General features: G+C 44.3%; 1 protein-coding gene and 1 long non-coding RNA gene across 12 annotated transcripts in view; one reads left to right on the top strand and one right to left on the bottom strand.

Annotated features, from left to right (window-relative positions):
• Positions 1–12,864, bottom strand: part of LOC135510303 (phosphatidylinositol-binding clathrin assembly protein-like) — a 79,998-nt gene extending 67,134 nt beyond the window's left edge. For all 11 annotated transcript variants that reach the window (XM_064931130.1, XM_064931129.1, XM_064931124.1 and 8 more), the window contains exon 1: positions 11,652–12,864. In XM_064931130.1, coding sequence (XP_064787202.1) covers positions 11,652–11,781 — 130 coding nt within the window. In that variant the 5' untranslated portion in view covers positions 11,782–12,864. The remainder of the gene's footprint in view (positions 1–11,651) is intronic.
• A 327-nt stretch (positions 12,865–13,191) lies between these two features.
• Positions 13,192–15,346, top strand: LOC135509914 (uncharacterized). The gene is made up of 2 exons (XR_010451013.1): positions 13,192–13,298; positions 15,044–15,346. It is a non-coding gene; the product is annotated as an uncharacterized LOC135509914 (long non-coding RNA).
• The last annotated feature ends 267 nt before the right edge of the window (positions 15,347–15,613 follow it).

The raw sequence follows: 15,613 nt of genomic DNA on the forward strand, positions 1-15,613 counted from the left end.
TGTTCCATTCAGCAGGGCTGGCATGACCTTTGCCCTCTGGGTTGCACTGGTCAGTCCCCGTAATGAGGAGCTCCTGGTACCGGCCTGAGCTTAGGCTCTTACCTCATCAACACACACACACACACACACACACACAGCTAGGAGAGGGATGGGACTGTGGTGGGGTGAGAGAGACCAAGCAAACAACAACTGGACAGGAAGAATAGTTAGGCCTCTCAATGGACATGAGGTCAGTGAAGTGAGTCTCCAGTAGGAATCGTTCCTGTATAATGTATACGCCCAGTCAATCCAGAAGACGAGGCCTGTTTAAGACCATTGAGAGATGCAGCCCTGGAGATAACTGCACACTGTAGGTCACAGCCACAACATAGCTAGTCTGACCTAGAAGGAGAGAGGGAGGGGGAACAGAGGGCTGCCAGCTGTAGTACGTGAGCAGGTGGAGAGAGGGAGGGGGAACAGAGGGCTGCCAGCTGTAGGACGTGAGCAGGTGGAGAGAGGGAGGGGGAACAGAGGGCTGCCAGCTGTAGGACGTGAGCAGGTGGAGAGAGGGAGGGGGAACAGAGGGCTGCCAGCTGTAGGACGTGAGCAGGTGGAGAGAGGGAGGGGGAACAGAGGGCTGCCAGCTGTAGGACGTGAGCAGGTGGAGAGAGGGAGGGGGAACAGAGGGCTGCCAGCTGTAGGACGTGAGCAGGTGGAGAGAGGGAGGGGGAACAGAGGGCTGCCAGCTGTAGGACGTGAGCAGGTTGAGAGAGGGAGGGGGAACAGAGGGCTGCCAGCTGTAGGACGTGAGCAGGTGGAGAGAGGGAGGGGGAACAGAGGGCTGCCAGCTGTAGGACGTGAGCAGGTGGAGAGAGGGAGGGGGAACAGAGGGCTGCCAGCTGTAGTACGTGAGCAGGTGGAGAGAGGGAGGGGGAACAGAGGGCTGCCAGCTGTAGTACGTGAGCAGGTGGAGAGAGGGAGGGGGAACAGAGGGCTGCCAGCTGTAGGACGTGAGCAGGTGGAGAGAGGGAGGGGGAACAGAGGGCTGCCAGCTGTAGGACGTGAGCAGGTGGAGAGAGGGAGGGGGAACAGAGGGCTGCCAGCTGTAGGACGTGAGCAGGTGGAGAGAGGGAGGGGGAACAGAGGGCTGCCAGCTGTAGGACGTGAGCAGGTGGAGAGAGGGAGGGGGAACAGAGGGCTGCCAGCTGTAGTACGTGAGCAGGTGGAGAGAGGGAGGGGGAACAGAGGGCTGCCAGCTGTAGGACGTGAGCAGGTTGAGAGAGGGAGGGGGAACAGAGGGCTGCCAGCTGTAGTACGTGAGCAGGTGGAGAGAGGGAGGGGGAACAGAGGGCTGCCAGCTGTAGGACGTGAGCAGGTTGAGAGGGAGGGGGAACAGAGGGCTGCCAGCTGTAGGACGTGAGCAGGTTGAGAGGGAGGGGGAACAGAGGGCTGTCAGCTGTAGTACGTGAGCAGGTTGAGAGAGGGAGGGGGAACAGAGGGCTGCCAGCTGTAGGACGTGAGCAGGTGGAGAGAGGGAGGGGGAACAGAGGGCTGCCAGCTGTAGGACGTGTGCAGGTGGAGAGAGGGAGGGGGAACAGAGGGCTGCCAGCTGTAGGACGTGAGCAGGTGGAGAGAGGGAGGGGGAACAGAGGGCTGCCAGCTGTAGGACGTGAGCAGGTGGAGAGAGGGAGGGGGAACAGAGGGCTGCCAGCTGTAGGACGTGAGCAGGTGGAGAGAGGGAGGGGGAACAGAGGGCTGCCAGCTGTAGGACGTGAGCAGGTGGAGAGAGGGAGGGGGAACAGAGGGCTGCCAGCTGTAGGACGTGAGCAGGTGGAGAGAGGGAGGGGGAACAGAGGGCTGTCAGCTGTAGGACGTGAGCAGGTGGAGAGAGGGAGCACTAGGCGCCAGGTGGGCCAGCCAGACAGGGGAAGACAGACTACATCTGGCCCAGCTGCCAGCCTCCTTGCTGGGGTCGGCTCTCCTCGCCTCCCCCCTCCTCGCCCTACACCCGCTTCCCTCCTCCGCCTTTCATATCTATAAAAAGTCTAATTTGCGATATGATTTTTGTTGTTTTACAGATCATAACACAGATGTGTGTACACAACCTAATGTTGGAGGAGAGACTGAAGAGGAACACCTTGTATATCCTCTAATCTTCTGCTGCCTGCCTGACACACATACACACGATGGAGGGTTTACCGAAAAGAGACTTCCTCTGCATGAACAGAGAGAGAACGGGGGGGGGGGGGGTGAGATGGCAGAAGGTGTATAAATAGCTATATAAAGAGTAGACAGTTACATCGTGTTTTTTCCTTCTCCCTTTGTCTCCTCTGTGACACTCAGTCTTTCCCCGTTTCGGATGACAGTCTCATGGTGACCAAGGCAGGATCGGGATCGGAGTTTAGAACCACGTCGAAGGGGATTCTACGATTCCTCCACATCACAATGGGAAAGATTCCTTTAGTTCCAAAACCAGAAGTTGCACCTCCAGACAGACTAGTCAAATGATTTGCTTGAGTTGCATCCTCTATTTTCAGTTCTGATATATCAACAGGAAGTATGTGTGTGTGTCTACACACACACACACACACACACAGTAAACTAGAGCCTGGACCTACTGAGAAAGAAGCCAAACCATCCTGAACTGCAGCCACAACGGTTCTGTGCTGCCTTCCTAACAATCCAACTGAATCAAGTGCATTCAAATCTAAATGACACCTATGATGTGAATTAAGCCAACTTGACTTTAGGCCAAACCAAGAGAAACCACGTCTGATCTAGGATCAGTTTTCCATTTTAGATCATAGTCAATAGGGTTATCGGGTGACCCGATCGATCATAGGTCAGCACGACAACTCTGATGCTTAGTGAATATGGGCTCAGCCACCCAGGTTCCTGGCTCACTCTTGGTAGGTAGATCTCGCTCTCAAATTCCTCCCCTCTTTCGACTACGGTAGAGTACAGTAGTAGTCTGTTCCATTCTCTCCCTGTGGAGATTCCTACTAGCTGGCCTTGTTGACTCGCTCTCCTTCGTTCTCCCGTCAGACAGGTTTATCTGTTGTCTGTTCCATGGTGGTGTGAATGCAGCTGAGTGAGACAGAGAGAGAAACAGAGGAGGGAAGGTATGTACATAACAAGCTGACAGACATGGCCAAAGGACCCAGCCAGCCAGGCTAAAAATACCCTGTCGAGGACAGGAGCGCTAAAATGTTCCACACACAGAGTTCCCACAAACACACACCTTTTAGTCGGAGTCCACTACACAAACTCTTGCAGAGACATGCACACACTTGACTCGACTACAGAGCACTATACATTTTCCAAACTACTGGAAAGCGTTTTTCCACCGTCTCGAGGGTCCAGCACTAGGCTGCTCACTAAAAGCTGGCTCCACAGCGAGAACGACTGTCAGCTGGCTTGCAGACAGGTGACGGTGGGGGACTCGACAGGCAGGTGACGGTGGGGGACTCGACAGGCAGGTTCTCTTTGCAATGAATCACAATAGCAATTGTTCACGTATTATAGCCATTAGTAATCCATCTAGGCTACATGGGAACCAATGTTACCCTCTTCTGTCCTGTAATAAAAGTGTCGCAATAGCCACACACACACAAACTACACACACAACTACACAACCAGTTTCCTTTGCGGATGATAATCTGTATCATTGACATCGAGCTAGCCTATAGCTGTGTCCAAAACGGCCCCCTATTTAATTTATAGTCCACTACAAAGAAAAGTAAGGAAAGGATACCTAGTCAGTTGTCCAACTGAATGCCTACACCTGAAATGTGGTCTTCCACATTTAACCCACCCGCTCAGAAGTGCAATATACAAGGACTATGGTGTCATTTGGGACAGTCTCAAGGTTTGAGAAGGGCTGTTCTGGCAGCATATTTTAGGAGTCCTAGTTGACTAAAAATGGCTTTAAAAAAAACAAACATTTAAAAAACATTTTTAAAGAGTCACCTCGCGATGTAAATCTTAAATTAGTGTGTGGACATTCTGAAATGCAAATAGTATGTGAGAGGAAGGGCTAGACTTTACTCAAGCCTGACGATGACCTAGGCTACAGTGGGCAAACACGGAAATATTATTTACCCATTGTAGAGCGTCTAAGATGAATTGCCCTCTCATTTGGGATGTTCCACTGAATTAGCCCTATGAACGAGGGGCAGAATTAGAACTCACCGCAGTTTCAACCAACCGGTGGCTCTGTTCTGTGACTCTTGGCCGCCATGACAACAGCACGAAAGTATTAGGAACGGATTGGGTTTAAAATGTCACAACTTCCACAAAATAACCATGACAACTAGGCCTCATGCCAGGCAAGGCTGTGTCGGCAGGGTGGCAGACAAAGACACCGGACTTGGAACAAATTGGTTGATAGCGTCAAGGCAACTATCTCCGCTATCAGAGAGGTATACGACTAAGATGGATCAATGAGTGACCCAGCTAACTGTAAAGCAACCAGAAATAACAATTGATTTTCTGGTTTGTTTGTTGTTTTTTTTTTTTAAGTAAAACTTGGATATGTGTTTTAGTTTTTTTAATCAATTACACCATGTCCAATTCAAGCTCATCTTAGGAAAAAAAATACAAAATAATATGTAGGCCGTTAGCTGCTTTGTAGTACACCCAGACCCTGCTTTGTAGTACACCCAGACCCTGCTTTGTAGTACACCCAGACCCTGCTTTGTAGTACACCCAGACCCTGCTTTGTAGTACACCCAGACCCTGCTTTGTAGTACACCCATCAGGTATGACCTGTGACCAATGGGAGTGCACAGTAGGCCAACATCTTGGCATGTTTGCTGCTATATTAGACTACTTCCTGTTTATTTTAGGCATATTTGTTTAACTGGACCCACATCCGCTGTGTTTTCCCTTCAGCAACAGCAAGGATGTCATCTCTGCAACCAGAACCACCTTTCCTGCTAGTTGATTTAACATAAAAGTTCAGATCCGTCCTGATAGACCAGCCTAAATAAAGCCTGAGAAATCACACAGTACAGTAGTTATAACCAATGGCGTACAGATACCATCAAAAGTTTAGACAACTACTCATTCAAGGATATTTCTGTATCTTCACTATTTTCTACATTGTAGAATAAAAAAGTATGAAATAACACATATGGAATCATGTAGTAAACAAAACAACAAAAAAGATAAAATATATTTTTATATTTGAGATTCTGCAAAGTAGCCACCTAATTCCCTGATGACAGCTCTGCACACTCTTGGCATTCTCTCAACCAGCTTCATGAGGAATGCTTTACCAACAGTCTTGAAGGAGTTCCCACATATGCTGAGCACTTGTTTGCTGCATTTCCTTCACTCTGTGGTCCAACTCATCCCAAACCATCTCAATTAGGTTGAGGTTGGGTGATTGTGGAGGCCAGGTCATCTGATGCAGCACTCCATCACTCTCCTTCTTGGTCAAATAGCCCTTACACAGCCTGAAGGTGTGTTGGGTCATTGTCCTGTTGCAAAACAAATGATAGTGGAACTAAGCACAAACCACATGGGATGGCGTATTGCTGCAGAATTCTGTGGTAGCCATGCTGGTTAAGTGTGCCTTGAATTCTAAATAAATCACAGACAGTGCCACCAGCAAAACACCATCCCACCTCCTCCATGCTTCACGGTGGGATCCACACATGCAGAGATCATCCGTTCACCTACTCTGCGTCTCACAAAGACACGGTGGATGGAACCAAAAATTTAAAAATTGGACTCCTCAGACCAAAAGGACAGATTTCCACCGGTCTAATGTCCATTGCTCGTGTTTGGCCGAAGCAAGTCTCTTCTTTGTCCTTTAGTAGTGGTCTCTCTGCAACAATTCGACCATGAAGGCCTGATTCATGCAGTCTCCTCTGAACGGTTGATGTTGAGATGTGTGTTACTTGAAGTTTGAAGCATTTATTTGGGCTGCAATTTCTGAGGCTGGTAACTCTAATGATCGTATCCTCTGCAGCAGAGGCAACTCTGGGTTTTCCATTCCTGTGGCGGTCCTCATGAGGCAGTTTCATCATAGCGATTGATATTTTTTGCGACTGCACTTGAAAAAATGTTAAAAGTACTTGAAATCTTCCGGATTGACTGACCTTCATGTCTTAAAGTAATGATGGACTGTTGTTTCTCTTTGCTTATTTGAGCTGTTCTTGCCATAATATGGACTTCGTATCCATTAACATAAAATTGATCAAAAATACAGTGTAATTATTGTTAATGTTGTAAATGACTATTGTAGCTGGAAACAGAAGATTTTTTTTGAATGGAATATCTACATAGGCGTATAGAGACCCATTATCAGCTACCATCACTCCTGTGTTCCAATGGCACGTTGTGTTAGCTAATCCACGTTTATCATTTTAAAAAGGATAATTGATCATTAGAAAACCCTTTTGCAATTATGTTAGCACAGCTGAAAATTGTTCTAATTAAAAAAAATAAAAATAAAACTGGCCTTCTTTAGACTAGTTGAGTATCTGAAGCATCAGCATGTGTGGGTTCGATTACAGGCTCAAAATGGTCAGAAACAAAGAACTTTCTTCTGAAACTCAGTCAATTCTTGTTCTGAGAAATGGAGGCTATTCCATGCAAGAAATTGACAAAAAAAACGGAAGATCTCATACTATGCTGTGTACTACTCCCTTCACAGAACAGAGCAAACTGACTACCCAGAATAGAGAGGAGTGGGAGGCCCCGGTGCACAACTGAGCAAGAGGAGAAGTGTATTAGAGTGTCTAGTTTGAAAAACAGACGCCTCACAAGTCCTCATTACCGATTGTTATGAAAACGGACCTAATTAAAATCGGCCATGCCAATTAAATCGGTCGACCTCTATTTAACCATGTCTACACTGTATTTCTGATCAATTTGATGTTATTTTAAAATGGACCAAAAAAAAAAGTGCTTTTCTTTAAAAAACAAGGACATTTCTACGTGACCACAAATTTTTGAACGGTGGTAGTATATATACAGGGCCTTGCGAAAGTATTCAGCCCCCTGAACTTTGCGACCTTTTGCCACATTTCAGGCTTCAAACATAAAGATATAAAACTGTATTTTTTGTGAAGAATCAACAACAAGTGGGACACAATCATGAAGTGGAACGACATTTATTGGATATTTCAAACTTTTTTAACAAATCATAAACTGAAAAATTGGGCGTGCAAAATTATTCAGCCCCTTTACTTTCAGTGCAGCAAACTCTCTCCAGAAGTTCAGTGAGGATCTCTGAATGATCCAATGTTGACCTAAATGACTAATGATGATAAATACAATCCACCTGTGTGTAATCAAGTCTCCGTATAAATGCACCTGCACTGTGATAGTCTCAGAGGTCCGTTAAAAGCTCAGAGAGCATCATGAAGAACAAGGAACACACCAGGCAGGTCCGAGATACTGTTGTGAAGAAGTTTAAAGCCGGATTTGGATACAAAAAGATTTCCCAAGCTTTAACCATCCCAAGGAGCACTGTGCAAGCGATAATATTTAAATGGAAGGAGTATCAGACCACTGCAAATCTACCAAGACCTGGCCGTCCCTCTAAACCTTCAGCTCACACAAGGAGAAGACTGATCAGAGATGCAGCCAAGAGGCCCATGATCACTCTGGATGAACTGCAGAGATCTACAGCTGAGGTGGGAGACTCTGTCCATAGGACAACAATCAGTCGTATATTGCACAAATCTGGCCTTTATGGAAGAGTGGCAAGAAGAAAGCCATTTCTTAGATATCCATAAAAAGTGTTGATTAAAGTTTGCCACAAGCCACCTGGGAGACACACCAAACATGTGGAAGAAGGTGCTCTGGACAGATGAAACCAAAATTGAACTTTTTGGCAACAATGCAAAACGTTATGTTTGGCGTAAAAGCAACACACCATCCCCACTGTCAAACATGGTGGTGGCAGCATCATGGTTTGGGCCTGCTTTTCTTCAGCAGGGACAGGGAAGACGGTTAAAATTGATGGGAAGATGGATGGAGCCAAATACAGGACCATTCTGGAAGAAAACCTGATGGAGTCTGCAAAAGACCTGAGACTGGGACGGAGATTTGTCTACCAACAAGACAATGATCCAAAACATAAAGCAAAATCTACAATGGAATGGTTCAAAAATAAACATATCCAGGTGTTAGAATGGCCAAGTCAAAGTCCAGACCTGAATCCAATCGAGAATCTGTGGAAAGAACTGAAAACTGCTGTTCACAAATGCTCTCCATCCAACCTCACTGAGCTCGAGCTGTTTTGCAAGGAGGAATGGGAAAAAATTTCAGTCTCTCGATGTGCAAAACTGATAGAGACATACCCCAAGCGACTTACAGCTGTAATCGCAGCAAAAGGTGGCGCTACAAAGTATTAACTTAAGGGGGCTGAATAATTTTGCACGCCCAATTTTTCAGTTTTTGATTTGTTAAAAAAAAGTTTGAACTATCCAATAAATGTCGTTCCACTTCATGATTGTGTCCCACTTGTTGTTGATTCTTCAAAATCAAAAAATACAGTTTTATATCTTTATGTTTGAAGCCTGAAATGTGGCAAAAGGTTGCAAAGTTCAAGGGGGCCAAATGATTTCGCAAGGCACTAATAAATAAATAAATATATATATATATATATATATATATAGTCTATAACCATGACAACAGATAAGCCTACTTAAAATGGAGGGAATCAGCGTCATCTCTTAAAGCCTAACCACGAGTAATTGAGGGGGACAGTCGCAATCATAAGACTAATTGGCTTCAAAACACCATTTATTTTCTCCAACGATGCGTGAATGTCAGCCTGGGCTGATAGGGGCTGCTGCAGTGTGGGCTGATACAATACCGTGATATGGACACCAGCTATTGGTACTAACTAATAAGCATTATAACAGTTCCAAATAGATATCCATTGTCTCGTGTACAGCCGTTGCAGAGTAGCTTGGCACTGGGGACACCAATGATGATACAGCACCCGCAATGGATACAGCACCCGCAATGGATACAGCACCCGCAATGATACAACACCATTCAGTGATTCCTCACAAAACCAGGGCAACACCAAACAAAATACTATGATTTGGAAGATTTTCACAAAATGTAATCCATAGAATAATTATTTAGAGGCAGGATTGTTAACACATGACGTTTATATCTAAAAGCATAATTGAGAAATAATTGATCAAAGTTGGCATATTTATGACATTTTGGCCTTAGCCAGGCCTCCTTTAGGACTAAATGTTTTTTCTGTCACAACACCATAATGAACTGCTAAGCATTGTGACAGCTGAGTAGAATAGAGACAACAGTTATGATACAACCCTAGTCATGACAACACCATAATGAACATTGTATTGTGACCGCTAAGTAGTGTAGAGACAGCAGTTATGATACAACCCGAGTCATGACAACACCATAATGAACTGCTAAGCATTGTGACCGTGAGTAGTGTAGAGAAAGCAGTTGATACAACCCTAGTCATGACAACACCATAATGAACATTGTATTGTGACCGCTAAGTAGTGTAGAGACAGCAGTTATGATACAACCCGAGTCATGACAACACCATAATGAACATTGTATTGTGACCGCTAAGTAGTGTAGAGACAGCAGTTATGATACAACCCGAGTCATGACAACACCATAATGAACATTGTATTGTGACCGCTGAGTAGTGTAGAGACAGCAGTTATGATACAACCCGAGTCATGACAACACCATAATGAACATTGTATTGTGACCGCTAAGTAGTGTAGAGACAGCAGTTATGATACAACCCGAGTCATGACAACACCATAATGAACATTGCATTGTGACCGCTAAGTAGTGTAGAGACAGCAGTTATGATACAACCCGAGTCATGACAACACCATAATGAACATTGTATTGTGACCGCTAAGTAGTGTAGAGACAGCAGTTATGATACAACCCGAGTCATGACAACACCATAATGAACATTGTATTGTGACCGCTAAGTAGTGTAGAGACAGCAGTTATGATACAACCCGAGTCATGACAACACCATAATGAACATTGTATTGTGACCGCTGAGTAGTGTAGAGACAGCAGTTATGATACAACCCGAGTCATGACAACACCATAATGAACATTGTATTGTGACCGCTAAGTAGTGTAGAGACAGCAGTTATGATACAACTCTAGTCATGACAACACCATAATGAACATTGCATTGTGACCGCTAAGTAGTGTAGAGACAGCAGTTATGATACAACCCGAGTCATGACAACACCATAATGAACATTGTATTGTGACCGCTAAGTAGTGTAGAGACAGCAGTTATGATACAACCCTAGTCATGACAACACCATAATGAACATTGTATTGTGACCGCTAAGTAGTGTAGAGACAGCAGTTATGATACAACCCGAGTCATGACAACACCATAATGAACATTGCATTGTAACAGCTGCAGAGCAGATGTATTTTACTGTTTCACGTATCGTCTCCGATCTCGTCTTGACTCATTATCTCCATCAGACAGGGACACATGAACTTGACTTTAATCAACGCCGCTTCCTCAAATGCCCTTCAGTCCCGTCACATAGACAGTAACCAACAATGGTCACTGGAAAATAAATAGGCATCAAGTTCAGATGTCAACTCTTTTTTTTTTTCTCCAGCAGAACATGTTTTTTTTTTTTTTTGCAGCTAAAACGCCACACATGTCACGGGAATTCCGTCGGTGAAAATAAGAGGGTACAAAAATAATGGTATCACACTGCCGTGACCAGGATGGTAAGTGAGGCACAATGACGTCAGCCAGCTGGACCTTGGATCGCACGACTCATCATCATCATCTTATTAAGAAATGAATAACCAGTATCCACTGTCCAGACAGTGGCAGTGGGGGACGCAACATCCACGGAAATTCACTGATAGCGTCTGCTAGGCTACTGTCTACTACGTAATTCTAGAGAAGGAAGTGACTACAGTGTGATGAAATTCAACACAGTAGCGAAATAGTTACAGTACCGGTATGTTTGGTTTTGACAGCAGGTATGTTTGGTTTTGATCTAAGCACACAGACTCATCCCAATATGTACTCTTAAGGAGCCACCATTACTCCTTAAGGTGCACGGACTCCGTCTAAATCTGAATCGATTCTCAACTGCAATACGGTTCTAGAAACATAAAGCCCTGCACTTTCATATCACATTAAAATAATTTCACAAATGCTAAATATACACGTACTATAGACAGTTTTAACCGGCATCATCACAGTTGCAGCCAACAGGATTTCTCAATGACAACACATTTCTGGCGGCCTTCTGTTAAACACCTTAATTAAAGCCTTAATTCCGTCACACAGGTGTTTGGAGCATGCTAGATATCTAATTAACACAGGTGGTCCCTCAGTCTTCTGTCAACAACGCGCTGTAACATGGAGACATGGCAGTGTGGGAACACTAACTCTATAAAAAGACGTGTATCAATTTAACCTTTTGGTGCTTCAAAGCCATACCGCAATAGATTCACCAAGAGTCGGGGCTCTTAACAAAACTCCCCCCATACAGAAGACGCCTACTTCCAATGACTTATGTGTAATGTAATGGAACTGAGAGTCATGATCAAGGGCTACCACTCAGACAGACAGCAGACAGACAAGAAACATGAGGATTGACAGTAGACAGGCAGGCGTCCACCCCCACACACATACTCACAATCAAGGTGTTTCTTCTTGGGGCCGCTGACTTCGTGCGTCGTGGCCTTGCACACGGCTTTACTGATAGCAGACCCGGTCATGCTGTGCTGTGCCGCTGCGAAGCGATCCGTTATAGACTGTCCTGACATTGTGTTTCACCGTTTCGCTACAAAACCCACTATGATTAGTTAGATGATAAACACAGACACACACACACACAATGTCCAACGATTGGATATTAGCTGACGTGCGTAACACCAGTGATGGCAAGGAGGTTTCGGGCCACGGGAATCGGTCCCGTTAAAAAGAAATGGTATGACGTCCTAGTCCAGTATCGCTGAAAGATCTCCGACTAAATGTCGTTTTTTGTTTGTTTGTTGCGACCTATAAAAAAAAAAAATCCGGACACACAATGTTATTATGTCTTGAATAAGCAAATCAATTAACAACTAACTAGTTAACGTTAGCTATCATTAACAAGGTATTCTGTATAGTAACAAACAAAACACACAACAACAAAAAGGTTGACATCTAACAAGTAAACTAGCTTTGTGTTAGCTAATATTTCCGTTTCTGCACTCGAACCACGAATGAGTCCCACTGTGCAATTTGTAAACAGAAATGTCAGCTCGCTGGCTACATATAAACATCTCTAGCTAGCTGGATACCTACGGGTCAATTTAACAAGACCACTGGCGAGACAACCCTGAATTATGATCACAGTTTTTAGCCAAACTAGCTAAAACAGTTACTACTCAAATAAAATCCCTCTTCTTCAGAATTCAACTTCCACTGAGGTTTTGTGTGTTTAGGTTACCTCGAAAAGACCGGTCCCTTTTTTGGGGTTTCGAGTGAAACATAACGAAAATTAGGCAAACGTGAAACTCTCAAACTTTCCCAACTTGTCTTGAGCTTCAGACTAGATGTAGACGGAGAGAAGACAGCGGCCAGTTGACCGGCCTTCCTGCTAACACAACACCCTCTAACTACCTAGTATCGTCCTGTCTCAACCCCGCTTCCTCCGAGTCCGGTACCAGGAGAGGAACACCTGAATTTAACCTATTTGGTCCGATATAGCCATGAAATTGGCAACAACAACAAACAAACAAAAAAACCACACGTCAGAAACCACTGAACCTTGACATCCAACTCATATCGTCGTCTTTTGTATTAATCAAGTCTTGTTGAAAATGTAAGGGCTTGGCTCCACTTGCTGCCTGCCTACTACCGCGGACAAAATGGCAGCGTAGGAATCAGCTGATCTGAGAAAGAGTTGATTGGATGGGACCTGGACCGTGTCGGAAATTTAAGGTAGTAATGTGACGACGGTCATGGCACGTCTAAGACGAATACAGAATTAAACGTTGTTTTATTTGTTTAAATAAAATAAAAACTCCACAGCCATTTACAATGTTTTTATTCATTGAATAAATCGTTTACTCAAGCTCTCATTTATCCGCTGTATATGTGCTTTTAACCATGTAATATTTACACATTTAAGGTCGTATTAAATTATTTCTCAAACTCGGTGTCCTTGATTGACTCTCGCGCTCCGAGTATGGAACATTGTGTGCCTGAAAATCCAGAGAAGGACAATGATGTGCATTATTATTAGCCTGCCTTCCATCTGTGCGACGTGCGCACAAAATATATGACAACGCTCAAGGTAATTTCCCCCGGTGGTATTTCACAGTGGATGCAATAAATTAGGCGATAGCCTCTTATAGATGTTTTCCCTATAATGAAACCCATTCTGCTCCTGCCATAGGCTACTTTACTACTGAAGGCATATGTCTATTTATACTGTATGATGGTGATCATTCATATAAAGTCACTGTTTATTTTTGCCTGACTGAATATCAGATGTAGGAATACTGAATATAGGTCTTATACAGTAGTATATCGTTGTTATTACTTCTAGACTGCCTACAACGTAGGCTATAGCAGGGGCTTAACCATATAGTTTATGGGCTTATATGAGATGTGTTCCCTTCCCTTATCAGATCACCTCTTACTTTTACAAAGCCCTGGTTAAGAGTTCAAAGTCCTGATGATGATGATGATGATGATGATGATGATGAGATAGAAACCATGGTTTCAGAATGAACCTCAAAGCGTTTGCTCGCCCACCCCTCACACGCACACACGCACACACATTGGTTTGACCTGGATTTCATAGACTAATCTAATGTAGGGCTGTGTTCAAAAGTACACATTGGAAAGTGTCTCTGTGTCAGGTACATTCCAGACAAATATCGATCGTTCTGCAGATCTAAGATCAACATTGTAAGGTGGAGGAGAGGGGTGGGGTGGGTGGGGGGGGGGGGTGTAACACAGCATTGAGGTGTGTAGCAGATAATCATTTTCCAGGAAGTGCATGTATGAGAAGCGATGAACCACATTCTGTCTTTGTAGTGAGAGGAAGTGGTCAGGAGGGGTGGTGCAAAGCAACGGGTTTCTTCTGAGTACAAAGAATATTACGTGCACACTCACACTCACACTCACGCTCACGCTCACGCTCACGCTCACGCTCACCCTCACACTCACACTCACACTCACACTCACACTCACACTCACACGCACACTCACACGCACACTCACACTCACACTCACACTCACACTCACACTCACACGCACACTCACACGCACACTCACACTCACACTCACACTCACACTCACACTCACACTCACACTCACACTCACACGTTAGTCCTCATACACATGATTTAATGATGATATTCATGATCATTTCAAAACAACACATGTGGTTCATTGTTTCCAGTCCCGTGTGGCCCAGCTGGTAGAACACAGTGTTTGCAACACCGGAGTTGTGGGTTTGATTCTCAAGGGAGACAATACAAATATATATATATATATGAAAATATATTCACTCAGTTGCTCTGGATAAGAGTGTCTGCTGAACTCTCCAAAAAACATTGAATATTTGTATTTACAGTCATAAAATAAGGCTATGTCACTTGTAATTACAAACATGTATTTCAAAACTCACCTAAAAAATAAATATACTGAACAAAAATATACATGTGATGTGTTGGTCCAATGTTTCATGAGCTGAAATAAAAGATCCCAGAAATGTTCCATGTGCACAAATTTGTTACATTCCTGTTAGTGAGCATTTCTCATTTGCCAAGATAATCTATCCACCTCACTGACAGGTGTGGCATAACAAGAATGGGATTATAGAGCATGATCATAACACAGGTGCACCTTGTGCTGGGGAGAATAAAAGGCCACTAAAATATGTAGTTTTGTCACACAACACAATGCCAAAGATTTCGCAGATTCTGAGAGAATGTGCAATTGGCATGCAAGAATGTCCACCAGAGCTGTTGCCAGATGTTCATTTAAATGTTAATTTCTCTACCATAAGCTGTCTCCAACTTCATTCAGAATTTGGCAGCACATCCATCCGGCCTCGCAACCGCAGACCATGTGTAACCACGCCAGCCCAGGACCTCAACATCCGGCTTCTTCACCTGCGGGATCGTCTGAGTCCAGCCACCTGGACATCTGATGAAACTGAGGAGTATTTTTGTCTGTAATGAAGCCCGTTTGTGGGGAGAAACTCATTCTGATTGGCTGGGCCTGGCTCGGGTGTGTCATGTGAAATACATAGATTAGGGCCTAATTTATTTATTTAAATTGACTGATTTCTTTATATGAACTGTAACTCAATAAAATTGTTGAAATTGTTGCATGTTGTGTTTATATTTTTGTTCAGTATACATTATAGTCATTTATAGTCATCTTTATTTATAGTCATTTATAGTAATCCAATAGAAAAATGTATCAAACAAATGTCAAATGTTCCTTCCTCTTCCTCTTTCAATGTTCCAAAGTTCCATTCTATCTCAAAGTTCCATTCTATTTCAAAGTGCCATTCTCCCCGAAACAGTTTGAGGACATCGCCATCTAGTGGCACAAGAGTATAATTATTTCCATGGCAACTAGATGTGAACC

The sequence above is a fragment of the Oncorhynchus masou genome, chromosome 23, assembly GCF_036934945.1.
Source record: "Oncorhynchus masou masou isolate Uvic2021 chromosome 23, UVic_Omas_1.1, whole genome shotgun sequence".
NCBI lineage: Eukaryota > Metazoa > Chordata > Actinopteri > Salmoniformes > Salmonidae > Oncorhynchus > Oncorhynchus masou.